The 19,650-nt window shown below is 42.4% G+C and overlaps 2 protein-coding genes across 2 annotated transcripts; both read right to left on the minus strand.

The window, feature by feature from the left end:
• Positions 1-59: 59 nt before the first annotated feature.
• On the minus strand, positions 60-2,599 carry LOC136425961 (P-selectin-like). The gene is made up of 8 exons (XM_066414879.1): positions 2,290-2,599; positions 1,912-2,088; positions 1,629-1,805; positions 1,314-1,490; positions 958-1,134; positions 641-817; positions 169-345; positions 60-79 (listed from the first exon to the last, which is right to left on the minus strand). Exons 1-8 carry the CDS (start codon positions 2,597-2,599, stop codon positions 60-62), a joined length of 1,392 nt encoding a protein of 463 aa, XP_066270976.1.
• Positions 2,600-9,075: 6,476 nt separating this feature from the next.
• Positions 9,076-16,820, minus strand: LOC136425033 (uncharacterized). The gene is made up of 5 exons (XM_066413756.1): positions 15,898-16,820; positions 13,291-13,697; positions 12,201-12,368; positions 11,424-11,725; positions 9,076-11,023 (listed from the first exon to the last, which is right to left on the minus strand). The coding sequence occupies exons 1-5, from the start codon at positions 16,395-16,397 to the stop codon at positions 9,437-9,439; spliced, it is 2,964 nt and encodes a 987-aa protein (XP_066269853.1). The 5' UTR covers positions 16,398-16,820; the 3' UTR covers positions 9,076-9,436.
• Between the last annotated feature and the right edge of the window lie 2,830 nt (positions 16,821-19,650).

A 19,650-nucleotide genomic window follows, 5' to 3' on the forward strand; every position in this document is an offset into this window, starting at 1 on the left:
AGTGAAGGGTTTCATGTTAACCCTGCAACATAACAGCTAAATGCTCTTTGAATGCTTTTTCAAGATTTCAGCTTGGCATCTACATGCAGGAATATGTCTACGAGGAACTTAAATGTATGTCTTAGATAGATAATCCTTTAATAACAAAAGCCAGCCTAAGTTTCTTACCAATGCAGGTTGGGACATTGGCAGTCCAGCTTCCGTCTGCCTGGCATGTAGTATTGGTGTTGCCGACTAGCTCATATCCCTGGTCACAGCTAAAAGTTACCACGTCTGGGTAGGCGCTTGCACTGGCAGGACTCAGATTACCATTCACAGGGGCAGTTAGATTGGGACATCTGATCGCTGCAGTGAAAAAAAAATCAGAAAATGGCTTCGTAAACCGCCTTATTTTCTGAAGTCCATCTAAAACAGTTTAATAGTTTTAGTATATCTAAATCAGAAGGACGTCAACAGTGCAAAATTAGATAAGGATCTGATCGCTGCAATGAAATAAAAAGAAAATGTATTTATAAAGCTTTAAGATTACAAATTCTCTAACGAACGTTTGAAGAGTTGAAGTAGATTTATATCGCCGAAGACATCAACAATACGATAAAATGGTAACGCTTTGCGCTTGTAATTTTCAACATCTTCGTACCATTGCAGGTAGGCACGTTTGCTGACCAGTTTCCGTCCGCCTGGCAGGTAGTACTAGTACTGCCGTCCAGCTTGTATCCCTGGTCGCAGCTGAACGTCACTACATCTAGGTAGGTGCCTGCACCGATAGGACTCATAGTACCGTTCACTGGAGCTTTCAGGTTAGGACACTTCACCACTGAAACGAGAAAGAAAATGATTGCGTAAAGCTTGTAACTTAAACATCTAGTCTAATGAATTAGACTGCCTATTGAGAACTTCACATGATAAATGGGTCAAAAGCCCTATAAATCTGCATAATTGTCCTAATGTTCTTACCATTACAGTTTGGGACATTTGCACTCCAGGCCTCGTCTGCCTGGCAGGTGGCATTGGTACTGCCGTCCAGTTCGTATCCTTGGTCACAGCTAAACTTCACCACATCTAGGTAGGTGTTCACACCTGTAGGACTCAGAGAACCGTTCACTGGCGCTGTCAGGGTGGGACATGCCATCGCTACAATAGACAAAAAACAGATGAATTCTAGGAAACTATGCAACCTAAAACCTAATTCCTTTTGAACACTTGTTTTTGTTTTTAGATTGGGGCTCGTTTTTTTTTAATGTATTTCTACAAAGTATGCCGTGGATGATACTTCAATAACAATTTCTTCAGAATTTCATAGATTTTCTTACTATTGCAGGTCGGAATGCTGGAGCTCCATGTTCCGTCCGCCTGGCAAGTAGCACTGGTACTGCCGTCTAGCTCGTATCCCTGGTCACATCTGAACGTCACCGCATCTAGGTAGGTGTTCGCATCGGTAGGATTCAGACTGCCGTTTGCTGGGGCTATCAGGTTAGGACATTTCACCGCTATCGTGGAAAGAACAAGAGAGTGAGTTTTTGGACACAATTAATTAATTAAAACCTATTGTCTTTAAAACAGTTTTACACAAGAATGCTCTAAAGAAACAAACGCCTGCATCAACCTAGCTAGCCAAATTGCCGTACCATTGCAGTCTGGAGCATTCGCACTCCAGGTTCCATCCGCCTGGCAGGTGGCATTGGTACTGCCGTCCAGTTCGTACCCTTGGTCACAGCTAAACGTCACCACATCGAGGTAGGTGTTCGCATCGGCAGGACGCAGAGTACCGTTCACTGGCGCTGCCAGGTTGGGACACCTCACCGCTACAACGGAAAGAGTAAGAAAATGATTTTTTGTATACGTAAACGATGCAACTTAGAACCTAATATCTTTTGAATACTTCAATAGCGTAAGTCTGCAGAGCCTTACCATTACAGTCTGGAACAATGGCACTCCAGGTTCCGTCCGCCTGGCAGGTAGTACTGGTACTGCCGTCTAGCTCGTATCCCTGATCACATTTGAACGTCACCACATCTAGGTAGGTGTCTGCACCGGCAGGGCTCAGACTACCGTTTACTGGGGGCGTGAGTGAAGTGCACTGGACCGCTACAATGCAAGGAACAATGGCTACTCATTATATGTCAATGATTGATTCCCTTGTTGAAAAATCTCATCAAAATCACGTAAGTTATAGTAAACAAAGAGAAGAAGTTTCACAAGAAATTGTCAACTGCGCAAACATTGATGTCAATCGCATTTTACGATAAACTTCTTGCTTTTCAAACATTTGTATAAAAAACTCCTTACCATTGCAGTCTGGAACGCTTGAACTCCAGTTTCCACTGACAAGGCAGGTAGCGCTGGAATTGCCGACCAGTTCGTATCCCTGGTCACAACTGAACTCCACCACATCTAGGTAGGTGTTGTAACCGGTAGAGGTAAGGCTACCGTTTGCTGGGGCTATTATTACAGGGCACTGGACTGATATTGTAGTGGGATTTGAAGTTGTAACAGCTGATGTGTGCTGCGCTGTTGTAGAATTCTGAGCTGTGGCGACTTCCGTTGTAGGAGCTGGATTTGTTGGAGTTACGCTGACTTGCGATTTTGGAGCCGGCATCGTTTGTATTATGGTAGAATCAGTTGTTTGTAGTGTTGTAGAATCCGTTGTCTGTACTGTTGTAGAATCAGTTGTCTGTGCTGTTGTAGAATCAGTTGTCTGTGCTGTTGTAGAATCAGCTGTCTGTACTGTTGTAGAATCAGTTGTCTGTACTGTTGTAGAAACCGTTGTCTGTACTGTTGTAGAATCCGTTGTCTGTACTGTTGTAGAATCAGTTGTTTGTGCTGTTGTAGAATCCGTTGTCTGTACTGTTGTAGAATCCGTTGTCTGTACTGTTGTAGAATCCGTTGTTTGTAGTGTTGTAGAATCCGTTGTCTGTACTGTTGTAGAATCAGTTGTCTGTACTGTTGTAGAATCAGTTGTCTGTACTGTTGTAGAATCAGTTGTCTGTACTGTTGTAGAATCAGTTGTCTGTGCTGTTGTAGAATCAGCTGTCTGTGCTGTTGTAGAATCAGTTGTCTGTACTGTTGTAGAATCCGTTGTCTGTACTGTTGTAGAATCCGTTGTCTGTACTGTTGTAGAATCAGTTGTTTGTGCTGTTGTAGAATCAGTTGTCTGTACTGTTGTAGAATCAGCTGTCTGTACTGTTGTAGAATCCGTTGTCTGTACTGTTGTAGAATCCGTTGTCTGTACTGTTGTAGAATCAGTTGTTTGTGCTGTTGTAGAATCAGTTGTCTGTACTGTTGTAGAATCAGTTGTCTGTACTGTTGTAGAATCCGTTGTTTGTACTGTTGTAGAATCAGATGTTTGTTCTGTTGTAGAATCAGTTGTTTGTACTGTTGTAGAATCAGTTGTTTGTGCTGTTGTAGAATCAGTTGTTTGTACTGTTGTAGAAGAATCCGTTGTCTGTACTGTTGTAGAATCAGTTGTCTGTACTGTTGTAGAATCAGATGTTTGTTCTGTTGTAGAGTCAGTTGTTTGTAGTGTTGTAGACGAATCCGTTGTCTGTACTGTTGTAGAATCAGTTGTCTGTAATGTTGTAGAGTCAGTTGTTTGTACTGTTGTAGACGAATCCGTTGTCTGTACTGTTGTAGAATCAGTTGTTTGTACTGTTGTAGAATCAGATGTTTGTTCTGTTGTAGAGTCAGTTGTTTGTAGTGTTGTAGAATCAGTTGTTCGTAGTGTTGTAGAATCAGCTGTTTGCTCTAGTGTAGAATCAGTAGTTTGTGGTGTTGTAGAATCAGTCGGTTGTACTGTTGTAGAATCAGATTTGCGAATAGGAGTTGTAGTTGCACTCGTGGTAGATTGTGTTGTACTGATCTTTGTTGTTGGCATTGTTGTAAAATGCGTTGTAGGGTGGTTGGTTGTTGGTATTGTTGTAAAATGCGTTGTAGGGTGTTTGGTTGTTGGTATTGTTGTAAAATGCGTTGTAGGGTGTTTGGTTGTCGGTATTGTTGTAAAATGGGTGGTCGTTGGTTTGGTGGCTACTGACGTTGTGTTTCCTGAGACAAAAGAAGAAACTTTACTTTAGAAAGGTTAAGTATAACTTTTACTTAAAAGTTTAGAAGTCGAACTCAATAAGTTAGAACTTAGTGGCAGTAGTTAAGACTAGAGTAGACATTTGTTATACTGTTCATTATTGTCTGTCCGTCCACTCCGTGTTACATGTACATGTACTTGCAATTAGCCTACGGGCAGGAATTTGCAATAAACTTTTCATTATATAAACAGTTGACGTCCAATCAGTTATTACTTACCGTGTCTGAATGACTGAAAATTAAGAAAAATATACATTGAATGATGTGTTGGACTTATCTCGTCTGTACAATAGACAAAATCCTTACATGATGGAAGTAACGAAAATTCGATCCCAAATCGAACCGTATCATTACAAAATCTCGGGCTAAGAAGCACAATGTAATTATGATATTCATTTATTTATTCTCTATAGAAGTATATATACAGCAATACTTTCAAATACCATCCATGTAAGTCTTGGAATAGTTAATAAGCTACTATATTTGATTTACGTTGTGCGAGTGTTTGTGTGTGCGCGCGCGCGTGTGTGGGTACGGGTACCTGTGTGTCTGTGTCTGGGCATTTGTCTATCTGTCTGAGCGCGCAAGCAAGGTGTAATTCTTTTTCTGTCGTGGCCACTTAAACCGTATTTCAAACACGATAATGCAGGTTTTCGTACACTGACTGCGCTCATGATTGGTGTCCATTACTTCTTTATTTACAGCTTAGGCCTTAGGCGATTGAAGACAGTGTGGACGTGTCGTATTCCCTCGCACCCCCCCTGAAGCTCAAATAACCGTTTCCTTATACAGTATACACAAAAATATGATTATCTACATAAAAGAAAAAGAAGAAGAATATTTCATGTCACAAGATGAGAAGGCAGCCATGTTGTCGTTTTAAGTAACGGCATTCAACCTACAGTAACGTCTGTCGTTTGACCTCAGCCTTGAGCAGTTGAATACTCTGACCCGACAAGGGGAACCATTTGTTCTGTCTGTATGAGTACCTTCCTTCTTCTACTTCTCAAGCTACTTGTATAGCTACTGATTTGTGGATACGCTGGTAATAAGGATGAATTAAACATGTCACAGTCAAGTTGATGTAGGCTTTCTTATACCCCATTCCACTAGCACCCGCATTGTGCCCTAAACATTGACAGAACGCAAAGACTTTCATATACAAAAATCTATTTTACGTATTACGCTTTGTGTGTTTTGTTCATTTGAGTGGCGTTTTTTATATTTTTCATGATAACTTAATAATGAAACCCAATTTAGGTCGCAGAGCGCCGTCTGGTCGAATGGAGGCCTGAGACACTAACTTTGATAATAATCGGTGTACAGTGTGTACACTCTACTGCCTCTTTTCATGCTGTAATCTCAGCTTAAGGCGATTTAAGGCAGAGTGGACGTGTCCTTCAAAATGGATTCCCTCCCACTCCCCCAAGTAAGCTCAAACAATCGTCTCCTTACAGTACACACAAGACATATAAATATATTTTCGAGCCTTACGCAACAATATATATATGTGTGTGTGTGTGTGAGCGTGTGTGTGTGTGTGTGTGTGTGTGTGTGTGTGTGTGTGTGTGTGTGTGTGTGTGTGTGTGTGTGTGTGTGTGTGTGTGTGTGTGTGTGTGTGTGTGTGCGAAAAATATGTGTATACAGCAAGAGATTTTGTTCAAACAGAAATCCCTGTGGACAATATATTTGCCTTTACAATACATTAACATTTCCTTAAAAGTCTAAGTAACGCCACACAGAACAGCCTACAGCCAAGTCTGTCCTTTGACCTCCAGACTTGAACACTTGAGTCCTCTGACCCGACAAGGGGAACCATTTGTTTGCATTTCAATAATAATGTTCGCCTAATTCCTCAACTACATATAACTATTAATTACAGAATACAGAACCCGATACAGAATACACAAACACAGAATCAAATGCAGAAGCGATACGAAATACAGAACCAAATACAGAAGGTGGCTACTATAATGACAATGATCAATCAACCATGACCTGATTTATAGGTCGTGCCCCCAGCGCTTTGAAAATCATCACAGTTATGTCTTTGAGGCTACACGCACTTGAGCACCCCCCCCCCTCTCACTGTACCCGCGGCACGCTGGAGGCGTCGCTGCGTCCGAAACTGAATTTGTGTTACCCTTGACTTTATAATGGGAATATCGTTCAAAACGTCCAAGTATGACCAAAAAGACAACAAAACACACAAAGCTTAAAAAGATTCGTTTTTTGTCGATGCAATTTGTCAATTCGAACGGCCGCCAACGCGCCGCGGGTTCAGTGAGAGGGGGGCTTTAGTATTGACAGGAAATGCTCTTGTGGGTGAACACGGGTCAGATGTTATCTACAGGAGTTGGGTGTGTCTACACACTGTTTACAGGAAACTGATTACACATATCAAATCACCTAACAGTGCCTAGCATTTGTCCCCATATAAAGCGTGCTTCTACATGTATCTGTAATAGAACACGTTCGAGTTCGGGTTCACCCTTATACCATGGTACGAATTTCTGAGCCTGTTCTATGGCTGCAACGTGACCTAGAAAATGTAGGCGGTTAAAAACTTCCTTGTCACTTTTAACACAGAATTGAGTTAGGTCCATACAAGTTGCTACTTATCAAGCCTGCCTGCCTACGTGCTCAGGCCAGAAACTGGCCCCTTGCTTTTCAGGAGGATCCTCCAAGCAGTCCTTGTTAAGGCATGTTCATATTCAAGGGACAAAAATTTACATGCGTCTTTAAAGGCGTAGTTATGTCCTTATTGTACATGAATCTGCACCTATCCTCTTCACAAGCATATGATTACAAAAATGAACGTTCAAAGCAAATTAATCATAGAAAATGTTTACCTTGAGCAGATGCCAGTCCGCAAATCCGGAAAAATGCCAGAACCCACAAAAAAATCATCGTAAACAACACCAGTTCTCACCAGCCACGTTGATACAACCCCGCCTGTACAGCTCACAGCGTGGTTAATGTTAGGGTACTTCCTCGTCGGACCAGTTATGACGAGACACAATCGGCTTAAGTCAAGGAGAAACGTTTACCCAATAATTACTCACTTCTGAAAGCGCTGCTTCGGTCCCTATTCCAGTGGATGGCGAGTGCGGTACGACGTCGCTGCGACCTAGATTGGATTTATGTATAACCATTCCATTGACTTCAGAATTGGAATTTTCATGCAAGGTGTAAAAGTATCGCTGAGAAGAAAAACATACAAAGCGTAAAAAAAAAAGCCGTTTTTTTAAATCTATGAAATTCGTTAAGTGCTCTGTCAAATCGCTCGGTCGCAGGACGGTCGTCTGGCGGTCGCAGCGAGGTCGCCGCCCAAGTGGAATTGGGGGTGTTATTGTGTGTCTTTTTATCATGTAAATGAAGTCAAATCGATACTATCAAACCCAATGGTGTCAAGGACGGTGAAGATTAGCCTGATAGTATAATTGCCCTGTCGTTTTGAGGGGATTGAGCGCGGCCACTTTTGACGAGCGATTCTTTTGTCATGGGATTTACAACACGACTACGACTAAACCGAGAATCTACGACACTCTTTTCTGTCACAGGACACCTGAATTTTGTACGACAAAACCACGAATATTACACGTACGCCCTTAACTTGCTTGCCAGTGTCGTATACCTAAAGTATATAATCGTACTATGAGAGTGGCCGAAATTATGATAATTCTGTTATCCCTTTTATTCATTGGTTTTGCTGTCCAGGGCTGACCAAGTAGCCTGTGGCTATTGGTTAGCCCTGCTGACAATGACATGTACGTACTAAGTAAGGGTCTAACTCCTTTAGCGTCCACACATCATCGCTTGTATTTGTAGACACATTATACTGAACAAAATGCACAGAAAATGCCCTCAAGCTAATGGAACTTCCTGCACTCCTTTGAAACGTTTTAATAAGCGACATCTATTTAGTATTCTCGATCGCTACCCATCAATATTACCCTGTGAAAACCTTGGTTTGAAGTACCAAGATTTGTTCCTTAGCTTGTAGGAATTATTTCTAAATTGGCGCCTTATATGTGATCTTCATACAATAGTTTCTTGAAAGGAAGGTTATGAAGGTTCAGTAACAATAAAAAAGTCCACAATAAGCGCTTATCCCGGGCAGTTTAACTCTCGCGGTGACTTCAAACTCTCCCATTTAAAACTTAAACCCAAGCAATTGTCAACAATTTTGTGTGTGTGGCTAAAGTAGTTTGTTGGTGCAAACAACCTTACCCAGATTTTAAGACACAGAAAGTGCCCTTAATCCAATGACACTTCCTAAAATATTTTAAAACGTTTTCATAAACGATATTCATATTCAATATCTCCGTCGCTACCCACCACCTTTGTTCACTAGCATGTAGGAGTTATTTCTAAATTGGCGCCTTATATGTGATCTTGAGACATTAGTTTCTTGAATGAACGAAAGGAAGGATCAACATTCTAAGGGTTCAGTAACAATAGACAGAAACTCCACAGTTAGAGCTTATCCCGGGGCAGTTGATGACTATTCTCGGAACGACTTTTCCCATTCAGAACTTAAACCCAAGCACTTGTTAACGATGTTTTGTGTGTGGCTAAACGTCCTCACCTAGATTTGTCGACACAAAATGTGCCCTCAAGCCTATGGCACTTCCTAGACTCTTTCCAAACGTTTTTTTTTTTTAAGATAATATTCTCCGTCACTACCCATCAATACTACCCAACTTTGTTCACTAGCATGTAGGAGTTATTCTTAAATTGGCGCCTTATATGTAATCTTCATACAGTAGTTTCTTAGGAAGGATCATAGTTCTGAAGGTTCTGTAACAATAGACAGAAAGGCTACCATTTGGGCTCAACCCGCGACAGTTGATGACTACTCTCGTACTGACTTCAAACTATCCTATTCAAAACTTAAACCCAAGAACTCGTTAACGATCTCGCGTGTGTTGCTAGATAAGTTGTCGGGCCAATAGGGATTCGGGCTAAATCTTTATTCATATTGTATTAATTGTAAGAATGTAAACGTATTCAAACCCTCGGTAGGTAGTATTTAAAAAAAACGTTTACTGTGCTATTGTTTTTCTGTTTATTTATCTACTAGATAGAACATTTATATGACAACGTATGTACAAATATATAGTTATTTCAAATGTATAATACGTTACCATGAATGAATACTCAAATTATGGGAAATTATGATTTTGCATTATTGAACATCATCCTTTATAAGAAAATATTGAGAATTTCTACTTTGAACATAGAATGATAATGTTAAGAATGTTTGACATTGCATAATAATGTTAAGAATGTTTGAACATGCATATGGCATAACAATAACATGGAAATAGTCACTTTGCGATTCTTTTCTTCAAAACTAAGTTGGAAGAGAAGGGGCCATCGTAGCCGGTTGCATTTCTGTTTTGCAGTCGCTAGGTGTCGCGACCAAGGAGTGTCGTACATAGCCACTGCCGCTGGACGCGTTGTCCAGGTCTTGCGCACTTTGGTCTTCTGAAGTGATGCAACCTGAGTCATTTGAATGATGTGTAGCGGCTTCATTTGATTCAGTCTCCGTATTGCAGCCGCTAGGTGTCGCAATTGAGCGGTGTTGTATACGTGCATAGTCACTGGATATGTTACCTTCTACTGGGTGTTTTTGACCTTCTGAAATGACGTAACCTGAGTCATTTGCATGCTTGGGATCGGTTTCGTTCGATTGCATATCAATATGGCAGCCGCTAGGTGTCGTAACTAAGACGTGCTGTTCATTGTCACGGAGCACATTTTCTATGTGTGCATACATGTAGACACTGGATATGTTACCTTCCACTGGCTCTGTTTGATTTTCTGAAGCGACGTAACCGGTGTTGCTTGAATGTTTGACAACCACTGTGTCCAGATGCATGCTTACATTGCAGCCGCTAGGCGTCGCAACTGAGCGGTGCTCTATAAGTGTGTAGTCACTGGGTACAAAGTTTTCCACTTGCGATCTTTGGCCTTCTGAAGTGACATAACCGGAGTCATTTGAATGGTTGGGATCGGTTTCGTTCGACTGTATATCAATATGGCTGCCGCTAGGTGTCGCATCTGAGACATAGCCAGTGGGCGCATTGTCTTTTACTGGCGCTATCTGGCCTTCAGCCTCAGTGACGTAATCAGTGCCATTTAAATGCTTTGTGACCATTGCACTCGCGATCGATTGTATTTCTGTATCGCATCCGCTAGGTGTCGCGGCTGAGACGTGTTGAACATAGTCTCCTTCCATCGTGACATTCACTGCTTCGCCTCTGTTTTCGGGCGTGACGTTTTGTTCATGGGAGAACACAGCACGATTCAACGTCGGAAGGTAGTCGCTAGGTGTCGCACGTGTAACGCGGGGAAAGTAGTCGTTTGTTGAGTTGTCCTCAATCGAGTCTGCATTTGCGAGAGTTGTAGAGCTTGTGGCGACAGAATCCGGATCCGACCCGAACGATTCATTACGACCGAGGGATTCCATGTTCGGATCGATCCAAAGATCGGCGTGGATTCGAATCAGTGACTCAAAGTTTGCCAAGGCTCTCATTTCTTTCGTCCACGAATCGACCCTCTCGCGCTGTTCCTTGAGTGGTCTGGAAGTGATCGGCAACATGTCTGGATACTTCCTGATGTCGTCTAAGATATCGGCATCCAAGAAGTCGTAATGACTTTCCTCTGATGTTTTTCCCAAATGTCGTGTCGTTAGAAAATACAAAGTCACGCTCAAGATTGAAACAAGACAGACTCCTAGAACTACGAACAGTGCTATCAGTTTGTAGTCGGTGATGTAAGGCCCTGTACTGACCGTTATCCACGGTGTAGGAGGGCTTTCAACTGGAGAAGACTTGGAGCTGTGGTTAATACGTTTGTAGAGGACGGAGACTGAGACGTTGTACGAGGTACCGGGATGGAGCTTGGTCAACACGGCCGTGGTGTTTGCAACAATGACCTAAAGAACATTGATATTTTGTAAGTGTTTACACGGTTTGTGAAAAACGACTGAGAAATCTAAACTTTTGTAAATTGACACTGTCAGTGTCTTGTCAACTTGTGAAGACCTTGTGGCGTATTATGTATGATTGTAAATGTGGTGTGATTTTTTTTGTAATTTTCAATTAAGTGATGGAAGAGATTTTGGTAAAAATAGCTCATATTTGATTGGAGCATTCGGGATTAAGCAGAAAAAAGGCAACTACATAAAAGATATGCTTTCGCCTAAAGAGACTCATTACAATAAGGTTTTGAAGTTTATAAAAAGAACTTCGTAATTCGACAATAGCTCGGAACACATTTATAGCAACTTCCAACCTTGGGCCCTTTCTACCTTTACATCACTTCAATACACTAACCTGTCGCAAGGTGCCTCCTGACAACCTGACGTACCGAACCTTGTACACGTCGACGCAGTCGTACTCGTTCCCGGGCGGAAACCACGTCACGGTGATCTTCTCTGACGTCACTTCCGCTTTGGTGAGGCTCGTTGGCGTGACGGCGTTGATGACGTGTGACGGGATTCGAAGTTTTTCACCTTTAGTACACCCGGCCGATGTGCAGGCCGACGGTTGTACGGTGTATGCGTGGAATGTAGTCAGGCCCGACAGTTGTATGTGACTGTCCACGCAGTCTCGGATCGTGGCAAGTTCGCCGTTCTCTGCATATTTAAGAAATTTATCGTTAGCGGGGAGAGAAACAAATGATAACATATTTTCAAATCCTACATAGATTACATGTGAATATTGTACGTGTAATTGTGCTGTAACTCGTATATACGCTATTGTTGGGTAAGCTACTCGTTTTATATTGTATGTTACCATATGATTTTATATGCTCTCCCAAAAAGGAGGAATCAAGTACAAGAAAGAGAAAGAAATATCCAGTCACATAAGTTAACAATTTCTCGAAACAAAGACAGTGAGAAAATAAAGAGAAAGAGAAAGAAAGGAAGCGATTTAGTTGTTCAACTAAATTTTAAAACAGGTAATAACATTGTTTCGTTGTACATTGAATTCACGCATTGTTTGCACGACTTTGATGGAGGATAAATATTACTCAACTCTTTTGCTGAAGACAGTGCAAGGGGAACTTAAAGTAATAAGGAGAAAATGTGAGCGCAGTATGTTATGTACCTGTGTTGTGCGTTATCGTGACCTTGTATGTCGTGATGACGCCGTTTGCATCATTGGCGGGGGGAGGGCTCCACCGAACACGGATGGCTCTGAAGCTTCGTGTGGCTGCACTGCAGTTGGTGGCCGGTAGGGGTCGCCACGTTACATTGAAAGGACCAGTGGAAGGCTCTGCATGAAAGTTATGAGAAAAATGATAATTTTGACGCTGCAGTTTATGAGCTGAATAATATTTCTCCTAAACATCGAATAAAATCATTTCGTTGTCATTCGTAAAATTACGAAAAGTTTGTCTTTGTTAACTTGTTGCTTTGTCTGTGACGTGAAAGACATGATATACAGTCACGGCAGTCCAACTAGGCTATTCTACAATTATGTGCATTTGTTCCTTTTTGACATAAAGAAAAGCTTAATTAAGGGGCATTTGTTTGCCATTCATCAACCTACGATTTGATGTATAAAGCAGAACATACTACAGGTATCACTACCCAAAATCAATCAAACAAACGTGAGTACAGGTCAACTAGAGCTTAAACGGCATATAATACATTTTGACATCAAAGGAGAGTGCCTTAGGCTGACATTCCTAAAACGGCGTTTGTGTGTCTAAAGAAGAATATCCTACGGCTGTGGTCACACACAGTTCATTTAACATGAATACAGGGCACCTCAATCTGCGTAGCTACTTCTGTTTATTTCCGGGTCGAGAAACAGGGTGATTGAAAACAAGACACAAAAACGTTCGCGTGCACGTGTCGATTTCACTGCCGTGAAGTCAACGGTTTACAGTCTTTGTGTATACCTATTATGACAACGGGTTTTATTCCATACTCAAAGCTGTAAAGACGAGCAGGTTTCCTTAAATTGGGCCCTCGACACCCACATTATGTAAAACGAACGTTACCAAAAAAACATTCTTAAGTGTACTACACTAATATTGATATCTATATCAAGAGTAAAATAAATGTAACGTTACAGTCTAAAACTATTGATTGAATGATAGTACAGTGTGTGTCACGGTGCTGTTTTTGAAAAAAAAGCCAACAAAAGATATTTTATATAAATGCTATCAAAAATGACCAGTGATACTCACTGCCATCTGCTGTTCGTCGGCAAACTTTCCTCGGCAATCCCTTCCGTACAGCCCAGAGAGAGTGCACGAACCCTGTCACTTCTACACAGTACACGACGCCCGGCCGCAATCCGGTGATGCTGTACTCCTCTTTCAACCATCCGTCGTTTCCGACCACGAAGTCTCGTGATTTCTCGCGGTGTCCGTTCATCCAATAGGAGACGTTGTAGAAAACGAAAAATCCTTCGAAGTCTTCCATGGTTGCCATGGTTTCCTGGTTATGTTCGTTATACATGTAGTAGGGTGTTAGGGGATGCTTGATTCTTATGTTCAACTCGCGAAGCTGCTGTCCAAAGGACGTTTCCTCATTGGCTGGCTCAGCGATGACGTTGACATCGGGTGGGCCAATGACAGTATGCTTGAATGGGCTAAGGAATAAAACATATCAGGCATTTTGCTGAAAATGTTATTTTCCAATGTTCAAAAACCCAACACACTTATCAAGAAGAGTAGGGCAGGGAGTCCCTATATGCTTGGCCAAAAAACGCGAGGTCGTATTTTACGAATAGCCTTGAGAATATACCCAAGGTCTCTCCAGGGAGGTAAGTCACATTTCTTTAAATTGTGCACCATTCAAATGCGTACGTTGACTTAACAACGCCTTTAGGAGACCTTCTTCTTCCGTAATGTCCATCTGCCAAAGAATCGGCAATTACTGACATGTACGTATTGGTTCAACCGACTGTAAGGTTTTGGACCATCGCACACCGGGGCATGCCCCTACTCTTTTTCGGAAGGTGTAATGGGTTCTTTAACGTGCGTGGGGTGTGGCTCTCCCCAAACACGGGACCTCCATGTAACGTCCTATCCGAGGGACGTCCCTAACCGTAGCTAGGTACTCATTTGTGAAGTGAGGAAAGTCGTGTTAAGTGCCTTTCCCAAGGGCACAACGTCAACGGACAAATCAGGAGGCCCCGGATTCGAACCCTGGACCCCTGGGTTCAAGGCCAAAATACCCAGCCACTTCGCCACCGCGACGCCACTACTGCACTCATTGACTACATCACGCCTTTAAGATCCCTTCCACTGATCTGGCCTTGAGATCATCGATGGCCAATACATCCATGGTCAGGACAATTGGGAACATCCTAATCCTGTTAATTTTGTCCTGTAAAATTCCGTCCCTGAATCCTGCAGACAGCTCGATTTAATCTAGCAACACAGATGTCATTTCGGTCGTGAAATATATTTTTGTATTTTTGAGAAGTAATTAAAATTAGGCGTTATCAGCCACGCTCTATTTGCATACGGAACTTAAGGGCATAGTTCTCATTCTGTTGTTTTTTTTGCTTCTCCATGAAATCTGTTGATTGTTTGGGGCATATTTGAATGCATTTTCTCTTATCTAAGAAGAAATCTAAACATAAGTTCGGATTTGGTCACACATAAAACCAACAGAATTGATAATAAAGCATCGTTAATGTTGTCTTATCATTTAAACCTTTTCTGAGGATTATAACATACAGTGGCCTTGAAATTCGTCAGAAAATATTAAGTTGAACATCTTCTCTCATACTTGAATGCTCAAATCTTTTGTCTTTAGAAGAATGCTATGAATCGGTGACAAAAATACACAGCGGGTAGCATGGATTTGAAACTTTTCTGTAGACCCTGATGAAATATATGGGTTTAGGTCCTGAATTCAAATTCGGAAGATAAATATTTCAACGTGACTATATTTCAATATTCTCTCATCCTTGAATAGTTCCGTCAGGTTGGTAAAGAAAAGGATAACAAAGATCTTTGTACAGACGCAAGTGTTATTTACCTTGTTGACGTTTCGGTGACCGTTTGTCACCTTCTTAGGGCCCTGTCACACTTGTGCGTATATTCAAGTGCGCATGAGTTCCGCAGTAACATTTTGCGGGGAGGAAGTTGTTTTCTACTTTGATCCACCGTTGAGCAGTCTAGTTATCAAACCAAAGAAATTACTTCTTCGACTGCAAAGTTAATCTAAACCCAAAACATGTTGATACGCAACTCACGCGGGCTTGTATATAGTACGTACAAGTGTGACAAGGGCTTTAGAGTGATCCCACCCTCCTTTATCAGCGCTGAAACCCGCTCGGGAAATGCTCGGCAAACCGTCTCGCTTTGGGAGGTAACGAACCGAACGTATCGGGTCTGCTGGGAGGATGGAGTGATCCTAGCTATAGCTAGTTCTACTTCGCAAAGTATAGAACAAGGTTAGCCTGGAGTCCAGCCTTGTTAACTTGGCCCTCTCCCAATGTTGCTACCCCGCCAGACGTTGGGAGCGAACCTAAGCTAACAAGGCTGGACTCCAGGCTAGAACTAGCTAGCATCGCCCTAAATAACCAGACGAACGGTCAACGAAACGTCGACTAGGTAAATAACACTTGGTTCTGTTCAAAGAACTTTGTTACTGTGGTTTACCAAAGCCATATGAAACTTTTCAAGGATGAGATGATAATGATAATCTAGTCACTTCGAAATAGACAGTATCTTGCGAGTTTGAAGGCAGGCACGATACTTGGATCCATATATATTCATATAATCCATTTATAGAACAACTTTGTTAGCCAATATTTTCTCAATCAAACAGCTTACCTGAACCATTCCGAAGTAGTAGTCCACCGACTCGGTCCCAGGATACCCACTGCACGGGCTCGTACCCACCACCCGTTCGCGCGGGGACAAATCGGCTTCCCGGTCTCCAGATCCTTAACGGAGATGTCGTCAAAAAAAGCACAGCAGGGGCCTGAGACTCCTTCACAGTCAGAAATGTACTTCCAAGTGTTCAGCGACTTCTTGTACTCCATATCGTCGATGTACTGTGCCTCAAATGTCACGTTATTGTCTGGCGTGTCCCCGCCGGCATCCCAACAAACTACGTTGTTAAGATTTCGAGAGTCAACTCGGATGTTTGTTGGTGGAAGCGTCTCATTTCCGACTGTGATTTTCGCCACGTTGTCTGCAGAACGTTCAGTTTGAAGAGTCGGATTATTCATCGCTGATACACGCCCCAGGATCACTGTCAGCGATAAAAACACCGCAACTGTCTTGGTCACTGTGTGGTTTCCCGAATCACCTAACGCCATGTTGTACATCTGACGTAGGCGGAAACGACTGAACAACCAGCGCCGTGTAAATCTATGAGCCTACTCGGCGAAGTTATAGACGAAACCATGAGGCGCCGGCTATAGTGTCTATGCAACTTTAAAAATATCTTCATAGATCTTCCCACGTGGATAGAATGCCATCAGAAACACCGTCAAAAAGCCCAAAACACGGCCCTTACATAAACCCACCTCCAACATGTCAACATTTACGCATCAGTCAACCAGGGATCACCCTGGCACCATGCAGGTCTTCAGACCATATTCTTGACCTTGAAGATACATCCTGCTCTCTGCGTCTTCACCAGATCATTCAGTTAAGGTTAAGACACACTGAACACGCTCTCACAACTTGTGCCGTCCCTTAAGACACAACATGTCGCATCGTCTTCGGCGTCCAAAGTTGGTGTGCGCACGAACACGAAAGCAGTCAAACCAGCTCTTTAATCGATGGACCTCGGGGCGTAATCGCCTAACACCCGTTCCACTAGAGCGGTGACCTCGCTAGCGCTGCGAACGAGCGATTTCAGAGTGCTCAATGAATAACGTTACAAACGAATCTTTGTGTATTTGTTGTCTTTTCAGCCATGTACTATCGCATTTTCCATGATAGGTCGCAGGGCGATCGCCGTCTAGTATAATGGGGACCTTACACCGCGGACTGTGGTTGCGTGAGCTGCCTTCTGCTTTGTAATCGTGTCCTTCAAAAACAGAACAAGTTTTGTCCAATTAAACAGACTAACTACAAGTTGATGATGAATAATTTTAAACGCGACACAAACAGAACGGGAACGGACATGATGAAATCGTTAATAATCACTTCTTCTTCTTTTGTCATCTTCAATTGATGTGAAGCACGGTGCTTTTTCAAGTACATATGATAGTGCAATTCGGCTCGCGCTTTTAGCCGGGGTAGTGGCTTGTTATGCCCTGTGTCTAGGGCACGATATTGGAAGGCAGAGCCCAGCCCTCTCCTTCCACATCCCTTTACCTCCCCAACCGAAGTCAGGTACCCATTTTCACTCCTGTGTGGTGTGGAAAGTCGTGTAAATTGCTTTTCTCAATGACACTACATCGGTGGCATGTCTGGTGATCCGAATCCAAAACCTGTGGGTTCCGGGCCAAACACCCTAACCGTTACGACAATATGACCCCACCAAGCTAAGAAAATAGAGTAGATATTAAGTGCATAAAGAAATGGTACAACACTAATTGTCTTACGAGACATACGAATTTATCTATTTATTGGTTCGGCATGTAAATGCCAGAGTTGCCCAACTACCCAGAGGCTATTACTAAAGGCGAACCCATGTGAGACCAACTGTACGTTTTTGGACCATCGCACACCGGGGCATGCCCCTACTCTTTTTCGAAAGGCGTGGTGGGTTCTTTTACGTGCGCGGGGTGTGGCTCTCCCCAAACACGAGACTTCCCTTTAACGTCCTATCCGAGGGACGTCCCTAACCCTAGATGAGCTAGGTACTCATTTACACCTGAGTAAAGTGAGGAAAGGGCACAACGTCGGGGCGCATGTTCAGACATGTCTGGGGGCAGCCCGGGATCGAACTGGGGTCCCCTTGTTTGACAGTCGAATGTTCCATCCATTACGCCACACGACGCCACTAATACGAATGCATCGAATTACTTATGTAGGATTATCTAAGAGACAGTAAAATATCCATTGGTGGTAAGTTTTTACAATACTTATGAGCAGTCCTATAAGATGCATATGAGATGGGTACCGTGCTTCCAGTTTTACTTTGGCGCGTCCTTCTAAACTCGTGAATAAGAAGGAAATAGATTGCCCATGTCCCCGTACACTTGAATTTCAATCATTTTCTGCACAACATTTTATGTCTTCATTTATGAGTGTATCTATACGGTACAAATATATTTTTATCAGGATATGATATAGAAAGGCAGTGCTTGACATGCGCAAGTCATACCTCACATCACGATGACCTGAAGTCGAGAAAGTCACAGCAACTTTGACAACCAACTTTTTATAGAGAAATATGATAACACAGAACATCTGCCACAACGGTTCTCACGACAAAAATCTACAAAAGCACTTATCAACGCACTTATCAAGCTTTCGTGTAAAGGAAACAGCGTGCGTTTTCAGACAAAAGGTGGATCTGCGGAATAAGTTGGGATAGGAAGTGATACTCTTGTTAATTCTCTGAGCAGGTTGTATATTTTACTCCTCCACGTAATAACACCTGCAGGCTACTTCAAGGCTGTGGATTACTTGAATAGGACAGAATCTCTTCTCCTTTATACTATGGTCACATTTCCCAACCGAGACCCGGCCGGACTGTTTATAGCCTGGATGCCAGACCCCCAATCTCTAACATATCTCTCGTAGATTGGGAGTCTCGCATCCAGGCTAGGCTGTTTAAGGAAACAAAAATTTTAAGTGCATATCAACAAATATGCACAACCGATGCTGTTAAATATTCATGGTACTTTTGTGTTGTTGTTTTTTTTTGTGTTTTTTTTTTCCATCATGCTTTTCGTTCCTCAATACTGCCCGGCCGGGCCCCGGACTAGAAATGTGACCTGAGCATTAGTCAGACACGTCATGGTTGGTTGAGACCAGCTCAACTCGCTGAATGTGAGGACTGACCCAATACGAGAAGCAGGGGTTACATGGGAAACATGCCTACCCCATTTCTGAACTTTTACAAAGTGATGTTGAACACGTACGTTGCGTCATGATATCGCTTTCATCACATATTTGAATAGGCTTTTCATAAGTGCTAGGCCTGTAGGCATAGGACCGCCATCACAAAACTCTGGATCAGCTGTCACATTGAACTTCATAACCGCATAACGGACGTCATAACCGCACTCCCCTGGAACAACGAATATGTAGGCATTGTAATTCAAATAGGATAGAGGATGAGCAACACTTTGTAGTAGAATGTAGTTTATACAGCGAAGAGAGAGCTGAGCTTTATAAACTAATGCAATGTATGTTTCCCCATTTTATACACCTTAGCAACACGGAAAAGTTCATATTTCTGATGGCTTTAGACAAACGTTTGATTGTTAAGTACATCTGTACCTATATTTACACCATCACTAAGAAGCGAGAAGAGGTCAAATTCACGTAATTATAATTACACTAGTGTTAGCTTATCATTGTATATTATGTATTTGCAAACTGTAACGTTTTCTGTTATGACCTGTACTGAACCCAGTGGGTATGTGTGAACACAATAAAGGTCTTCATTCATAT

This window comes from Branchiostoma lanceolatum, chromosome 19, assembly GCF_035083965.1.
Source record: "Branchiostoma lanceolatum isolate klBraLanc5 chromosome 19, klBraLanc5.hap2, whole genome shotgun sequence".
In the NCBI taxonomy this organism is placed as follows: Eukaryota; Metazoa; Chordata; class Leptocardii; order Amphioxiformes; family Branchiostomatidae; genus Branchiostoma; species Branchiostoma lanceolatum.

Excerpts from the sequence above, each read along its gene's own strand:
- LOC136425961 (XM_066414879.1), bottom strand. The coding sequence starts at position 2,599 with ATGCCGGCTCCAAAATCGCAAGTCAGCGTAACTCCAACAAATCCAGCT. Across the intron at positions 1,806-1,911 it reads CATTGTTCCAGACTGTAATG|CGGTGAGGTGTCCCAACCTG; the intron begins GTAAGGCTCTGC and ends TTTCCGTTGTAG. Across the intron at positions 1,135-1,313 it reads CAGCATTCCGACCTGCAATA|CGATGGCATGTCCCACCCTG; the intron begins GTAAGAAAATCT and ends TGTCTATTGTAG.
- LOC136425033 (XM_066413756.1), bottom strand. The coding sequence starts at position 16,397 with ATGTACAACATGGCGTTAGGTGATTCGGGAAACCACACAGTGACCAAG. Across the intron at positions 13,698-15,897 it reads ACTACTTCGGAATGGTTCAG|CCCATTCAAGCATACTGTCA; the intron begins GTAAGCTGTTTG and ends TTTATTCCTTAG. Across the intron at positions 12,369-13,290 it reads CCGACGAACAGCAGATGGCA|AGCCTTCCACTGGTCCTTTC; the intron begins GTGAGTATCACT and ends ACTTTCATGCAG.